Consider the following 15548-nt stretch of genomic DNA (forward strand, 5'->3'; position numbering starts at 1 on the left):
ATTAATTTCTTTATTTCTTATTTTATTACTGACTGCTTACTTGTCATTTTTGATTCAATTCAAAGTTTGAAATGAAGCTATCTCGTGCTACTGCACCAAAATTACCCCACTGTAAAATTACAAAAACACTGAGTGAGCAAAAATTTGTGAGATAGCTAGTTATAATGGTAATTAAATAATGTTTACATATGTATAAAAGCCTACATTAAAATCTGTCATATAAATTGGTCTCTTCATTAGAAATTAGCCTACTGATTGCCACCATTGATGGACAACATTTTTTAATAATATTAAAAATATCTGTATGACATTATATTCTGCAGTTCTTCCCTGTTGTACCGAATATCTATACTTTTCAAATTATCATATCGATGTTAGAAATTCAAATATTGTGACAAAATTAATTTTGTAGGGTGCCACAAGTTTGTTAAAATTTCCAAAGGGTGCCGTGACTAAAAAATGGTTGGGAAACACTGGTTTAAAGAATGCAATCTGTATCCAAATGCATAGAAATGTTTTGTTTAACATAGAATTCTTCATTTCTACTGACTTATGTTTATCTCTGTTACAAAAGGTGTTTATTTAAGTCTTCGCTGTAATGAACTGGAGATGCCAGGATGAATTTGTGAGCGAGAACACCTGTTCTCACTTTCTTCCGTTTGTGATTTAAGACACCATGTGCTTTCTGTCTATTTCAGAACGGCAATATTGGGAATATCATTTGGAATGTCTTTCTTAATTCTGTCTGTGATTCTGCTCATTTGCTTCATTGGGCATTTCTTGGTAAGTACCAATGGAATCTAGTGATTATTTGCAAAATAATTTTAACACTGTTTTAGCAAAACCCAATCATTCGTTTAACACAATGTACATTACATTACATTGCTGTTTGTTCTTTTTGGAAGAAAAAAGATATAATATGTGCACATCCAGAAACTTTAGGCAGGTGCTCAATCAAATGAAGCACTTCACTATAAGTAAACAAGAATTGGCACACTGCACCTGCTGTTCCCAAAGATCAATTTATTAAAATAAACACAGCGTTTTGACCCTAAGGGCTTCGTCAGACAAACTTGTTTACTTTAGATAACTAGATTCTTGTGTACTTATAGTGAAATATTTTTGGAAGAAACACATATATCTGCTATTGTTTGGGGCATTTGGTACACTTGTGAAAAAGAAGTACACTTCAGTATACCTATTATAACAAATAAATTGAATTGCAAGCTGAATGTAATGGTTTTGAACACTTAATTGCATGTTGTTTACAATTAAATTAAACTGTATTATAGTTCAATTTTATATTAAATGCAATTAGTTGAACTTAAGAGAGCTTTCTGACCCATCTGACTTCTACTGTCTTATGTCATTTATACTTGTATGTCATGTATTTGAATATGTTTGTAATCAAACATTGTAATGATAAAGTTGCAATTTAGCATAAATTTAAAATATTAACATTAAATGTAATTTAAAAAACACAAGAGGTAAAATTGTAATCAATACTTCACATGTGCCTCTGTTAGTCAAAATAAGTGTATATCTTTAAAGCATGACAAAATATTATTAAAAACAATGATTTAAAATGTACTTTAAATTAAACTTTTAATTTGTCATTATTACAAGTGACATACTTATGTGTGTCAAGAAACAGTATATTTTAAAAAAAATGTAAGATTTTTTGAAGATTTTAAGTATACAGTGACCAGGAGGGGACATATTTGGTTCACTTTATTTTGTCATGGACACGACATTGTGACTAGTAGGAACATGATACTATGTCTTAGCCACAAGATATTAATTTGTGGGAGTGTGAGATTCATTCCTCAACAAAACTGCTACATGTTTATAATTGTACTTACTAATATAGCCTAATATTTAAGATCCAAAATAAAAAAAATGATAAAAAATAAAAAAAAAGTGACGTGACGTGACATGTGGCCAAGAATGGTAACCCATACTCGGAATTAGTGCTCTGCATTTATCCCATCCAAAGTGCACACACACAGCAGTGAACACACACACACACCGTGAACACACACCCGGAGCAGTGGGCAGCCATTTTTTGCTGCGGCGCCCGGGGAGCAGTTGGAGGTTCGGTGCCTTGCTCAAGGGCACCTCAGTCATGGTATTGAAGGTGGAAGAGAGCGCTGTACATTCACTCCCCCCACCTACAATCCCTGCCGGTACGAGACTCGAACCCGCAACCTTTGGGTTACGAGTCCGACTCTCTAACCATTAGGCCTTCCCTAAGTCGTGGCCTAAATAATTAACAAATTATTTGAACTTTATTTGAATGCTGTCATGGGCACAAAGTAGCCTATCTATAGGCTTACATTTATAACGAAAACAGACACTCAATTATCATCACATATAGACTGTAAGCCTACAGAAATACAGTCTTTACTTTACAAGCATGATTGTTGGGCATTTACAGTATTTACAAAACATATGGTAGCAACTTTAAGTAACCTAATAATGCCGTACGTGAATTAGATAAAGAGAAATGTGAAATGAAGGTTACATAACAATTAATATAATAATAATAAAAATAATAATAATTATTATTATTATTGATTTAGAAAAAGTAGGGTGAGATGGATGAAAATGTCTTCTTGTAGGCCTATATTATGTACATATTCTTTTGACATTTATTGTCAATAAACTTCATTTGAATTTCATTTGAATCCTGTCTATATATTGCGTGGCCATGACATAAGCCATTGCTATTACCTCGACAAAATGATCTCGTGGCCACTAGTTAAATGTATATATGTCATAGTCTCGACATGCTATTATGTTTGTTCCCACAATTTAATATCTTGTGGCCACAACGTATTTTCATGACAAATAAACCGTGAACCGAACATGTAGATTCAGCACAATTAAATACACTTCTTGTTCACAAAGTGAAGAGCAGTGGTTCTCAATTAGTTTCGCCCCTATTTCACTTTGGACATAAACTTTATTTTATTTTGCCTTGAATTAATTTGGACTTACTGCCTTTAGCGAAGAGGAAAAGATACAGGAAGCATTTTCTCCTCCCTTTTAAAACGTGATAAATACAGTTATTTTATGATCCTGACTTCTCATGCTTGTATGGTTAATTGATTTAACACACAGTATCCAAGAAAACAAATCGCCCACCCATTTTTAAGTCATAACCCAAATACAAATACACAAATTAATGTCATTGCTAAATTCCTCATCTGTTTGGTAGTGCAAGGACTAAATGAAAGAATCTAGACACAATGCTTTATATTTTATACATAATCACTGACACTCTTACATTAAAATTGAATTGATCTTTTTTTTTCTCAGTATAAAAAAGTAACAGATTATAACAGAGTTTAGAGGCTGATGTTGTACAGGTTGGAGCTGATGTCAATTTCACTGTGTACATTTTTGAAGGTCTTATGCTTGTTTAATTCTGTGATAGTTATTCTGACTCAGCTCTTAGGTAGCTTTATTTATTATTTTACAAAAGCATCAACCGCAGTAAGATTTCCCAAATGTACAAGAAAATAAAACTGGTGCGTGAAATGAAGTGAATCATGTGTTTATTCTCCACCATGACCTTGTGATAACAGTCTGATGAGGATGTGTTATACAGATTTCCCAAGGCATATCGCAATAATACAATTCATCCAACCAACCAACCAACCACATCTCTCTCTCTCTCTCTCTCTCTATATATATATATATATATATGTGTGTGTGTGTGTGTGTTTCATTGTGTATTTAAATGATTTTATAATAACAAATTATACTGAAGACAAATTAGCTCAGAGAAATTCTTTCTGATCATCTTTTTAATTTTATGAATAAAAGATTTGACTGATTTTATATGCATTTTTATGTATGTATGTATGTATTTATTTTAGTGCTGTCAAACGATTAATTGCGATTAGGCCTAATCGCATCCAAAATAAAAGTTTTTGTTTACGTAATATATGTGTGTGTACTGTGTATATTTTTATGTATATATAAATACACATACATGCACGTATATATTTAAGAGAAATGTGTTATGTTTATATACTATATATATTTATATATAATATAAATTATATGAATATAAATATATACATGTAAATACAGGTAAATATATTTTTTAAATATATACTGTATATGTGTGTATTTATATATACACAGTGGTGGAAATGGCCAAAATTCACTCGGGGGACTCTGGAGAGGATGTATTTCAGAAGTATTTAATTATAAAACCCTTATATAATCCATAGTAACATTACACTTATTTCATACTGCAATTCTGCACCTGCAATTCTGGCCAAATTAAAGATACGTTGTGTGTGAATTTGCACGTTATAATGTAAGCTTCATTAATGACCCCCTGTTTTTATAAAAAAAAACAAAAAAAAAACTGATTTGATTAGTGAAATAAAAAATGAGAATGATTATTGTCTCTAACTGGCCTGTTTAGCAAAGCCCTCAAAAAACTTCTTATTTAGTGGTACAGTATTGCATGATTTGTAGATTATATTTAATAGTTTACACTTTGCCAGAACGTTTGCGATTAGTTTTTAAAAGGTAACATGACATTCTTAAGGACTCGCCTACGCTTACATTTCTTTTCAGGAGCACTTGTGCTCCTACTTAAAAAAACAACAACAATTAGGAACACCTGATCAATGACAGAAATTAATCTTCCCATTATAAGGTGATATTTGACTCCTTATTTATTTATTTTTTTTATCTTTGTAATGCCATTTTTCTAACTTTATTAAATGTGTCATCTTTTGTGAAATAAAAAAATAGATTTACAAATGTTTATAAAATTTTTTAATAAAACGATAAATTCAACTAAAATGATAAGATACAATCACGAAGAATAAGTTACCAGTCAAATTAAACATCAACAATTCATCTTTGCATGGCACAAAGGAGCACAAATGTGGAATATTTACAGACCTTTTGACAACACTCAGAGGTGGCATTAATGCATAATGTCATAATCTCATAATGCCAATGTTATGAGATTAATGTTTTAAATATAAAGTTTTGAATACAGAAATGTTAAAGATTTAAATGACTCAATTTATACTTTAAAAATGAAACTGAAACCGCCAGTAGGTGGCAGCAAGTCAAAGTCTTGGTTACTGATTCATTTATTCAAATGATTTGTTCAAACGGCTGATTCATTTAGGAACGAAGCAAGTGACTCTCTTTATGAATGGGTGATTGAATCATTGACTCACTAGATTTGTTCAAAAACGCAGATTCATTCATTAACGAAACATCGCTGTGTTTGAATGGAGATGTGCAGCGGCTGAGCCGTGAATTTGGTTGGAACTATTTTTGTTGACAATAGAGCACAATCAGACAACAGTGTTCCTAAAATGTAAGTCAATTTAATATTAACTTTTTGTATAAAATCAAAAATGTATAAAACTGTTGTATAAAATCAATATCACATTTGCTAACTCCCTTTATCATTAAAAATCTGTCACCCATCTTAGTTCATCGCGATCTCACAAACTTGCATTTTAATTAATGAAGCTCTCAACACTGCACACTGAATTTATTATTTACATCGTCTCTACACTTTGTTTGTTATAATGAATGACAAACTGCAGTCTGCTTTCACGATCTGTTCTGTGAGGAGCAGGACACGCACCGATAGAGAAGCATTTATATTGGCTGCAGTCTGCAGGCATTATGGCAAAAGACGACATTGCGCAGCTAACCATATTCCGCTACGTTTTTAGTCTACATTACGCTACATTTTATATACAGAACTGGGATCGCTTTAGTAGACTTTTGAATGGATAAATTATAGAAATCACTTTAATTTCCAATAGAACCTAACCAGCTGGAAGTGAAACGCTGTGCCTCCTCGAAATTCACTCCCCGGACTCCGTCCCCCCGCGTCCCCCCCCCCAATTTCCAGCCCTGTATATACATAGTAAATATACACAGTACACACACATATATTATGTAAACAAAAACTTTTATTTTGGATGCGATTAATCATGATTAATCGTTTGACAGCAACTAATTTATTTATTTATTTTTTATTCGTGTTGACCAACAATAGCATTGCGATAAGACAGCCTCTGCATCTTGGCTCTGGATCCTTAGATCCTCCGGAATCATTGCCAACAAGCCCTGGCCACGCATCACCCTCACCATGGCAACCACAGCCCTCATCCTGATCATGGCTGTCTTCAATATGGTATGTCAACCACAATGATCCAGGAAATTTCACATGAATACTTTTGTGCTTATGGTTTTCCAAATAAGACACTGAGATGCTCCCTAATTGGATCACACACATTACATTAAGGGCCTTGACCGTAGTAGTCTGACATGCGTTATTGCAGAGTTTCTTGGCAGAGATTAGTGTCCATCTGTGCCCTGGCTGCAGAGGGCTGTTTGGCCTCCAGATTTGGCCATTCCACTTGCGGCATATGTCACTATTTGTAAACAAACATGAAACAAATTTGTCGATTTCAATCTTGTATTGTACATGTATTTATCATTTAAATAACACAGAACATGATGCTGTGATTTCACTTACTTGATGTAACTGTCACTGTGCGGTAAGCGGGGTGGCCGTTACACCTCGGGTGTGCATTATTTTTCTAATAATTCAACAGTCCGGAGTCAATTATTCCGCTTATACTACGGTTACCACACCTCAAGACATCGATTAGATGATATATTTCAAGGCATTTGTCCGGTTTTTGTACTTAAAACGCTATTGTGAGTAGGATTAATTTCTTCCGCATCTCATCCAACGCCTCCATTGCTAATTCCAAAACGTCATTTTAGACCTAGTAACGGAGGATTGAGCCGTTGATAGCAGACTAATGCAGCTAATAACTAAGTTATGAGAGAGAGAGAGAGAGAAAGAGAGAGAGAAAGCGCGCGTGTGTGAATTACCTCTGAGTCTGTGCGTCTCTCAAAAGTGTTCGGCAGCAGCGTCCCTACTAATAGTGAAACTTTAAGTTAATTTCTCGTACAGCGCCCTTACCTCGCTTGTGAGAAATGTCATGTAACGTTAGCCTTTGAGTAGCTAAACTATTTTACTGATAAAATCGTCAGAGTAGCGCTAACAACGTTAGCGCGTAGCCTATGTCTCCGTGAGTGCGTCTGTAAGGAGAGTACGTGCTTTACGTACATAATAAATCGTAATTTTGTGGCAAAACATGAAAATGTTCTGTCGTTTTTATCCTATTGCTTAAGTTAATATATTTATGTGTTTGGGCAGTGTCGTTGTGGGTTTTGGTTATTTGCTGTTGTAATACACAGTGTTCGAACTATACCGTGGACTTTGGGGGAGCCCACTTGTTTTTTTTTTTAAAAAGGGGGGGGGGGGTTCGTGCGCTTGCGCATGCCTCAAAAGAGGGCTTACAATGACTTACAAAGATACATAACAGCTACAAGTGTTAACATGTGAAATAACATTCATTATGAACTCAGCAAAAACAGAAACGTCCTTTCACTTTCAACTGCTTTTATTTCTAGCAAATTTCTTGAGGTGTAAATTATGTAAATTCTAATTTTTACAAAATTATATTTAAAATACAGTATCCTGAAAATGGGACGTTTCTTTTTCTGCTGAAATTATAATAGCTGGTAATTTACTACAAGGCATTCATTTGTGATTTTATGCAACGAGGAAGTTCACATTTTAATGTAAAAAAAAATTTTTGAAAATGAATTTCAGACAGAGGTTTCTTGAGCTTATACTCAATGCATTATACAGTATAGCATCAATGTAACTCATTGAAAACTATTCAGTGTGAAGGTCATTTTGCACATCTGATTTGGTTATGAACATGGATGATGTTGTTATTAGATTATGATTTCATGACTAGTGCAGCTTAACCCAGTTTTTCAAATAGGGATTTAATTACCTAATTACACAATGCTGAAATATTTATAATATGCCACATTATCTTATATCCTTTTTCTCCTTTAATTTTGTTTCATACACTTTGGAAAGATGTTTTTACTGGTTATAATGTACATACAGGAGTCAAAAGGCAGTTCAGCCTGAAGAACAGTCCTTAAACACATGAATTCAAAGTATCACATAGTGTTTACTGTTTAACAAGTTGCTTAGCTTTTTAGTCGATAGAGAATAGCTGACTGATTTTGTTTTTGATCCATGTCTTATCACCATTGATTCAAATATAGTTTATTTAGTAAGAACATAAGTGGGTTTTTTACAGTCACAACACAATATTTATGACTTCTGTTTTCCTGCCGTTAGTATTTTATCTACAGTTGCATTCTGGGCCTGATTTCCTGCTCAGTGTTTCTGAGGATCAACTATGAATTGAAGTTGCTCATCATGCTAACAGCCGTGGTGCTCTACAGCATCATCATACTTCAAACACACGCATCTCTGCTGGACGAATACAGTAAATTCCTCTACAAAACAGAGATCCCGGATAGGTGAGAACTTGTTATATATACTATATGGTCAGAATTATGTAGGGACCAATACACTAATATGTGGTTGGGCATTGACATTAATAGAAAGTCGGTCCTTCCTGTACTTCTAAATATAACAACCTACATTCCTCTGGGAAGGCAACTGGAACATGGCTTCATAGATTTTCAGACAAAAGTATTTTGCAGTCAGCATTTGAATGCTCAGTGGGTTTCAGGTCTACGCTTTTATACTTTTTTTTTTTTTAAGTCAGTCATGTCCACACCAGACTTGGTAAACCATTTGGATCTTACTTTGTGCACACAGGTCATTGTGTCACATATGTCATTGTATGTTGTAGCATTAAGATTTGTTTTCTCTGGATTTAAGGGCCCAATTAAGCAGAAGGGAGTGTCCACATACTTTTGGCTAAGTATTGTAGTATGTATGTTGCAGATAATGATTGTTTCAGCTTTAACATTAAATATCTATATTTATCAGTAAGCTTTTGGTGTACAGCAGCTAGTCAAATCTGCCCTGATATGGTAATCACAGGTAACCATGTGTATACATTAAACCATCAAATTTATAAATGATGACAGGATTTTTAGTGTCAAGCAATTCACGCAATAATCCAAAAAACTCTTGCTATATTTGGCTCATATAACCAAAACTAGCACAACAAAAGGAAATTTGGATTCGCTTCATGCACAACAGTTTCCTGAGGATTACAGATTTTCTTCTAGAAATCAGAGCTGGATGTTGAAAATAAATCACTGAACCAGCACAGACACTTCCTGCTAATTGACAGCTGGGGTGGACATGGTCTGCTAGCCATCCTGGGCTACAGATGACATGATTTGTTACAAAAAAACGGTGATGCTGACAAGTCTTATATCTCTCTCTCTGTCTCTCATCAAAACAAGGCCAGGAGTTCTGAAAGACTTGAAAACTATGGGCTCTATATCTCTCTTTATATTCTTCGTCACTCTGCTTGTTCTAGCTAGACAGGTGAGTGTTCTTTTTTAAAGCGGAGTTACATTTGCTCATTTATAGATTAAAACAGCTGATGGTTATCATGTTATTTGCATATTCTATGTGTGCATGTTCACAGGAAGAAATGCTACTACTGCCGTGAAAGCAGAAAGGACTACTGTAATAAAATAGTTATAGATATCCATTAAATACATTTTACAAAGAAACTTTATTAATTGGAAATATAAAAGCTTTCATTTTATTTGAAATGAAAATATATTTATATAATTTTAAATTGATATATATATGTGTGTGTGTGTATGTATACAGTATATATATGAAGAGTTCAGATGCAAAAGCCTCTAAGTGCCATCTGAAATTTTCTTCTAAAATAAGCATTTTTATCAGGCTCCTATATTCATGTTTGTCACATTCGCTACTGTGTTGGAGCGCGGAGCGAGGAACGAGGAGACGTCGAGTACATCAACAAGGAGATTAATGAAATCAAGGAAACCAGGAAAACACATGTAGCTGAGGAGGTTGACATTCACAATACCGGACGACCAAACTTAGAACAGGGCTCACTATAAATACACAGGACTAGAGGATAAGATGACGAGACACACCTGGAACTAATGAAACAATAAACATGATTAGAACAGGAACAGGAAGAACTAAATAAGGGCATAAGGAAACACTTGGGGAGCAAAACACACAAAACACTGACATTAGTCTGACATTACTCCCCCCTCCCGGAAGGCACGTCCTCGCGCCACACAACATCCAATGGGGAGGGGTGGTGGGCGGTACCCGTTCGGGGCGCCATGGTGGATCAGGCAGTTCGGGGAGCCATGGCGGAGCAGACAGTTCAGGAGGCCATGGCGGAACGGGGAGCCTGGCCTCGGCACTCGGACCGACCTCCAGGGATGGACCCCTACTACCTCCCCAAAACAAATCCTTGGGGAGAATATAGTTTTTAGAGACCCTCCCTAGGCCTAACTCGGGAACTGTGGCCCTCTTTGGGCTGGACATGGGGACTGGAGCCCTCCTTGGGCTAAACTCGGGCACTGGGGCCCTCTCTGGGCTAAACTCGGGGACTGGAGCCCTCTCTGGGCTAAACTCGGGGACTGGAGCCCTCACTGGGCTAAACTTGGGGACTGGAGCCGACACTGGAGCGAGCTCTGGGGCTGGGATGAGGGCGGAGAACAGTCCCTTTCTCCTCATCCTCCTCCTTTGGCTGAGGGTAAATGGCGCAGCCGGCGGGCTTGAGTGAGGAACGGCTGGCGAGCTTGACTGATGAACGGCCGGTCGACTTGACTGAGGATGGATGGGACTACTGTGTGATGCCTCTGGGCTAGTGGAGAGGAGACAGGATCTGCTGACGAACCGAGCCAGGTTGATGTAATCGGGCAGGGTCCACCTGGACCCTGCCAGTGGCATCTGCTGAGAGATCCCCTCATCCAAACCACCCCAGAAACAGTCCACCAGAGTCCACCGGTCGAGGGAAATCCGCTCTGAGCAGGCGAGGAACTCCTGGATGTACTCTTCCAGGGGACAGCCGTCTTGATACACCGAACACAATCGTTCAAGGCGATCCATAGAAAAAAAACAAAAGAAAACACTTTCTAAACCGGGAAAAAAAAACACGGAGAGTAGGGGAGCTGCTTACTGTTTAGGTCCGGTATTCTGTCACGTTCGCTACTGTGTTGAAATGCGGACCGAGGAGATGTGGAGTACATCAACAAAGAGATTTTAATGAAATCAAGGAAACCAGGAAAGCACACATAGCTGAGGAGGTTGACATTCACAATACCGGACGACCAAACTTAGAACAGGGCTCACTATAAATACACAGGACTAGAAGTTGGGATGACGAGACACACCTGGAACTAATGAAACAATAAACATAATTAGAACAGGAACAGGAAGAACCAAATAAGGGCTTAAGGAAACACTTGGGGAGCAAAACACACAAAACATGGAACAGAGTCTGACAATGTTCAGCTATTTCTCTTTAATTGCATAGAAAAGGACCTATATATTGCCATTAGAGTAAAATTACTGAACCTAAACATAGGAGCCTGATAAAAATGCTCATTTTCGATGAAAATTTCAGATGGCACTTAGAGCCTTTTGCATCTGAACTCTAGTATGGAAATATATAGAAGTATGGAACTGCAAAAAAGCATCATTGTGTATTTGTATGTTGTGTGATGAGAATAGGACTTTCTTTTATCATATGGATTTGCTCTGTCGTGTTTGTAACTGAAATAGCGCTGTGACCTCCAGTTTCTTTACCTCTGTGTCCTCTTGTAACAGAATGAATATTACTGTAGGTTGGATTTCCTGTGGAAGAACAAGTTCAAGAAAGAATGTGAGGAGATAGAAACCATGGAGAACCTTAATCGTGTTCTGTTGGAAAACGTTCTTCCAGCCCATGTAGCAGAGCACTTTCTGGCCAGGAACTGGAAGAACGAGGTAAGAATGGAGATGGAAAGAACAACTAAAGATCTAGCCTGTACTGCAATTTATATACTGTTTGTCTTAGGAGGTATGCATCCCAAATTCACATGGTGAAAATAGAATGAGCTTCCCTACTTCAAAGCTACCACAATACTGTGTTATATATTCAGAAAAAAGAGACTCTTGCACTACAAAATTGTAATATGTCTTAATATGTCTCAACAATACTGGCTTGCTTCATACCTAAAAGTATATACACTGAACAAAATTATAAACGCAACATTTTTTTTTTTGCCCCCATTTTTCATGAGCTGAACTCAAAGATCTAAGACTTTTTCTATGTACACAAAAGGCCTATTTCTCTCAAATATTGTTCACAAATCTGTCTAAATTTGTGTTAGTGAGCACTTCTCCTTTGCCGAGATAATCCATCCACCATCCACATATCACACAGCACAATGCCACAGATGTCGCAAGTTTTGAGGGAGCGTGCAATTGGCATGCTGACTGCAGGAGCACAGAAACATTTTTTTTCCTTGAAGGACTATAGGTAATGAGATTAAAAGCACATCTAACAATAACTTGAATTTAGATGCTTGAAAGTGCTTGACAACTGACAGCTGTTTTCTTCTTCTTCTTGTTTGAATTATAGCTTTGAAGAAAAATCTTTTGAGATTATAACTTTTAAGCAATGCTGTCTGTTTGAAAGTCAGTCCTTGGATATTTATGGCTGAGCTGCCTTTTCCTCTGTGAATGACAGGATTTGTATCACCAATCATATGACCTGGTGTGTGTGATGTTTGCTTCTATCCCGGACTTCAAAGAGTTCTACACAGAATCAGATGTAAACAAGGAAGGTCTTGAGTGCCTCAGACTACTCAACGAAATCATTGCAGACTTTGATGAGGTAACGTATTGCTTCTTCAGGTACTTTTAGCAAAACAAAAAGTAGTTTCCTTTTTTACTCTTTAACTTTTATCCCATTGAAATGTACTTTGAACTTACTGTAGTGTGCAAATTCTGCTTGCTTGCTATGGAATTGCATTCGCCTGTGAAATTAATCTTATTATGTCAAAAATAAATGTTATTACCATGATGCAGTCATTTTTCACAAAGCAGTTTTGATGGTTTGTTTGATGTTAACTCTGCTATGGTTATGTTGTCTTTCCTGTGTAGTTGCTCTCTAAGCCTAAGTTTAGTGGAGTGGAGAAGATAAAGACCATTGGAAGCACATATATGGCAGCCACTGGACTTAATGCCACACCAGGACCAGAATATACACAGGTATCAGGAATGTATGCTATCAGTCGTCTGTGAAATTATGCAAATCGTTCATGGGAATCAGATGCAGTTTTCATCCTGATTATTTATTATTATTACTTGATTAATTGAATCATTTTCTTTTAATTCTTGTAACATTTTGATGGTCCAACTCTACCCTTTGAATAAAGAGATTGTTGTGTGTGTGTGTGTGTGTGTGTGTGTTTATAGGAGCATGACAGGCAGTACATGCACATTGGTACCATGGTGGAGTTTGCCTTTGCACTGGTGGGGAAGCTGGATGTCATCAATAAACATTCCTTCAATGATTTCAAACTTAGAGTGGGTGAGTAAAAAAATAATAAAGTGTGTAACACTTTATTTTAAGGTGTCTTTGTTACACGTTACATGTACTTACTATTAAGTAACCCTAAACCAAACACTAATCCTAATCCTAATCCTAAACCTAGCCATATAGTAAGTACATGTTGTTAAATTAATTAATATTACTCAGTACTTAAATGTATATAATTACACTGTAACAAAGACACCTTAAAATAAAGTGTAACCTAAAGTGTCTTTTTTTGTAAGTGTCTTTAAAGTGACTCTTTATGGAAGTAATATACCATGCATTATAGTCAAATAATACTGTATCTTCATTTCAATTGGACGACAATACATTTAAACAAATATTTTCAGTATCATTACAGTTTTTCTCAATCGATTTGACACTTTTCTCCAATGCAGTGTACTTGTTCTCAAAACAATTAGCACAGCCATCCAAACACAAAATTATCTTAACCAAACAGTTCAACTTTACTGCAAAATGAATCACTGCATTTCTTTCTCGTAATGCATTTATTAAAAGTAAATACCAACATCAAATCTATAGGTGTGTTCTCTATTGATTTTAAAACACATTCAGCTGTAGATGCACAAATATGCTAATGAAAATACATGTTTATTGTAATTCTTCAACAGGGAGTTTTGTTTTTATATATAGTGTGTATATCTAAACAAAATACAAAATTGTTATCCATCATCTGCTGTCACCCATGCGAAAAAACGAATTGCCCCTTTAAACTTAAAATCGGTTCATTCCACCTTTAGCAGCAAGAACTGCAAACAAACTTTTCTGAAAACTACAGATCAGTCTTTTACAACACAGTGGTGGATATATATATGACTTTTATAGTTGGTGAAAATACTAGTGTTCTAATAATTTTGGCCACCACTGTATATACACACGTGTGTGTGTGTGTGTTTGCTGTATACATGAATTATCCTGAATTATTGTTCTTGCCGTTCATTTGCATCTGGAAGAGAATTTCATTGCATTTTATCTAGACTACATATTTGCTGCACTTGCATCATAGGAGAAAAAAATGTAAGAAGTTTGAATCCATGCTTGACAAGCTCCTGTCTCAACATCCTTTGTGGCTGGTGCTGTTGTTATGGACCACCATGTCTACAATGCTCCTGTTCCATTCAAAATAATCTCGATTGTCCGCCTGAATGATCTCAAACTTAAATTCTGAAAAATGTTTGGACATTTACAGTCAATAACAGAAGTTGTCCCAGAAGGACTAAAAATCTGTACTATCATAGTAAAACTCCTCTTTAGTCATCTCTTCTCCCTTTCCTTCTCCTCTCCTCTTTTCTCACATCCTCCTCTCTGCTCATCTCTTTCTACCTGTTACACGTTTCATCTTCTCTCTCATTACACCCCTTTCTCTACCCACTCCACCACCTTATAGCCTCACACCAATTTCTATTACCCCCCACCCCCATTTATTATTATTTTTATTATTTGCATATTAGTTCTTGCTCTTTGTATACTTTCCCTTTTATTACTACTCTAAAGCAATTGTGATAAATGTGTAAACGATTAGGAAAACTGCATTTCTTGTGTTGAGTGTATGATTAACTGAATAGTTATCAGTTTAGGGCCAATCGAAAATATGCCATGTTCATTTGATAGAATGACAAGTTACAGAGTTTTGTTTGTTGTGTTTGGACAAATGGTACATAAATGTTTGATTTGTGTAAAACCTTTTTTTTTTTTTCAGATATTTTGAAGTATTGGTTGGTTGTATTAACTATTGTGAAAACATTTGAGAGTTTTGTGCATATTGTTTTGAGAAAATGACTTGCATGATTTGTAATTTGTATGAAATGAATGAAAACATACAATCTGTACAATTATAAAGTGTTCAGGTCACTGTTAACTGTTTTGAGAACAGTGACCTGAGTTTGGAGAAATGTGTCAAATCGATTGAGAAAAACTGTAAGATATATACAAATGAATGTTATTTACTGCCATCTGATTATATGCATGTGTGTGCATGTGTGTGTGTGTGTGTGTGTGTGTATACAGTAGTCAACATTTGAAGTGGATCAAAAAAGTTCATCAAAGTTGTCCTAAGACAAGAACGCATTTTGGTTT

General features: G+C 35.9%; 1 protein-coding gene across 1 annotated transcript in view; it reads left to right on the forward strand.

The window, feature by feature from the left end:
* LOC107746972 (adenylate cyclase type 2-like) overlaps positions 1–15548 on the forward strand; it is a 127929-nt gene that overhangs the window by 110952 nt on the left and 1429 nt on the right. Inside the window, exons 14-21 of the mRNA XM_016561339.1 lie at positions 699–783; positions 6059–6211; positions 8243–8427; positions 9331–9415; positions 11699–11857; positions 12603–12749; positions 13019–13126; positions 13334–13448. Of these exons, the coding sequence (XP_016416825.1) occupies positions 699–783; positions 6059–6211; positions 8243–8427; positions 9331–9415; positions 11699–11857; positions 12603–12749; positions 13019–13126; positions 13334–13448 (1037 nt within the window). The remainder of the gene's footprint in view (positions 1–698; positions 784–6058; positions 6212–8242; positions 8428–9330; positions 9416–11698; positions 11858–12602; positions 12750–13018; positions 13127–13333; positions 13449–15548) is intronic.

This window comes from Sinocyclocheilus rhinocerous, unplaced genomic scaffold, assembly GCF_001515625.1.
Source record: "Sinocyclocheilus rhinocerous isolate Xijiao unplaced genomic scaffold, SAMN03320098_v1.1 scaffold529, whole genome shotgun sequence".
Taxonomy (NCBI): domain Eukaryota; kingdom Metazoa; phylum Chordata; class Actinopteri; order Cypriniformes; family Cyprinidae; genus Sinocyclocheilus; species Sinocyclocheilus rhinocerous.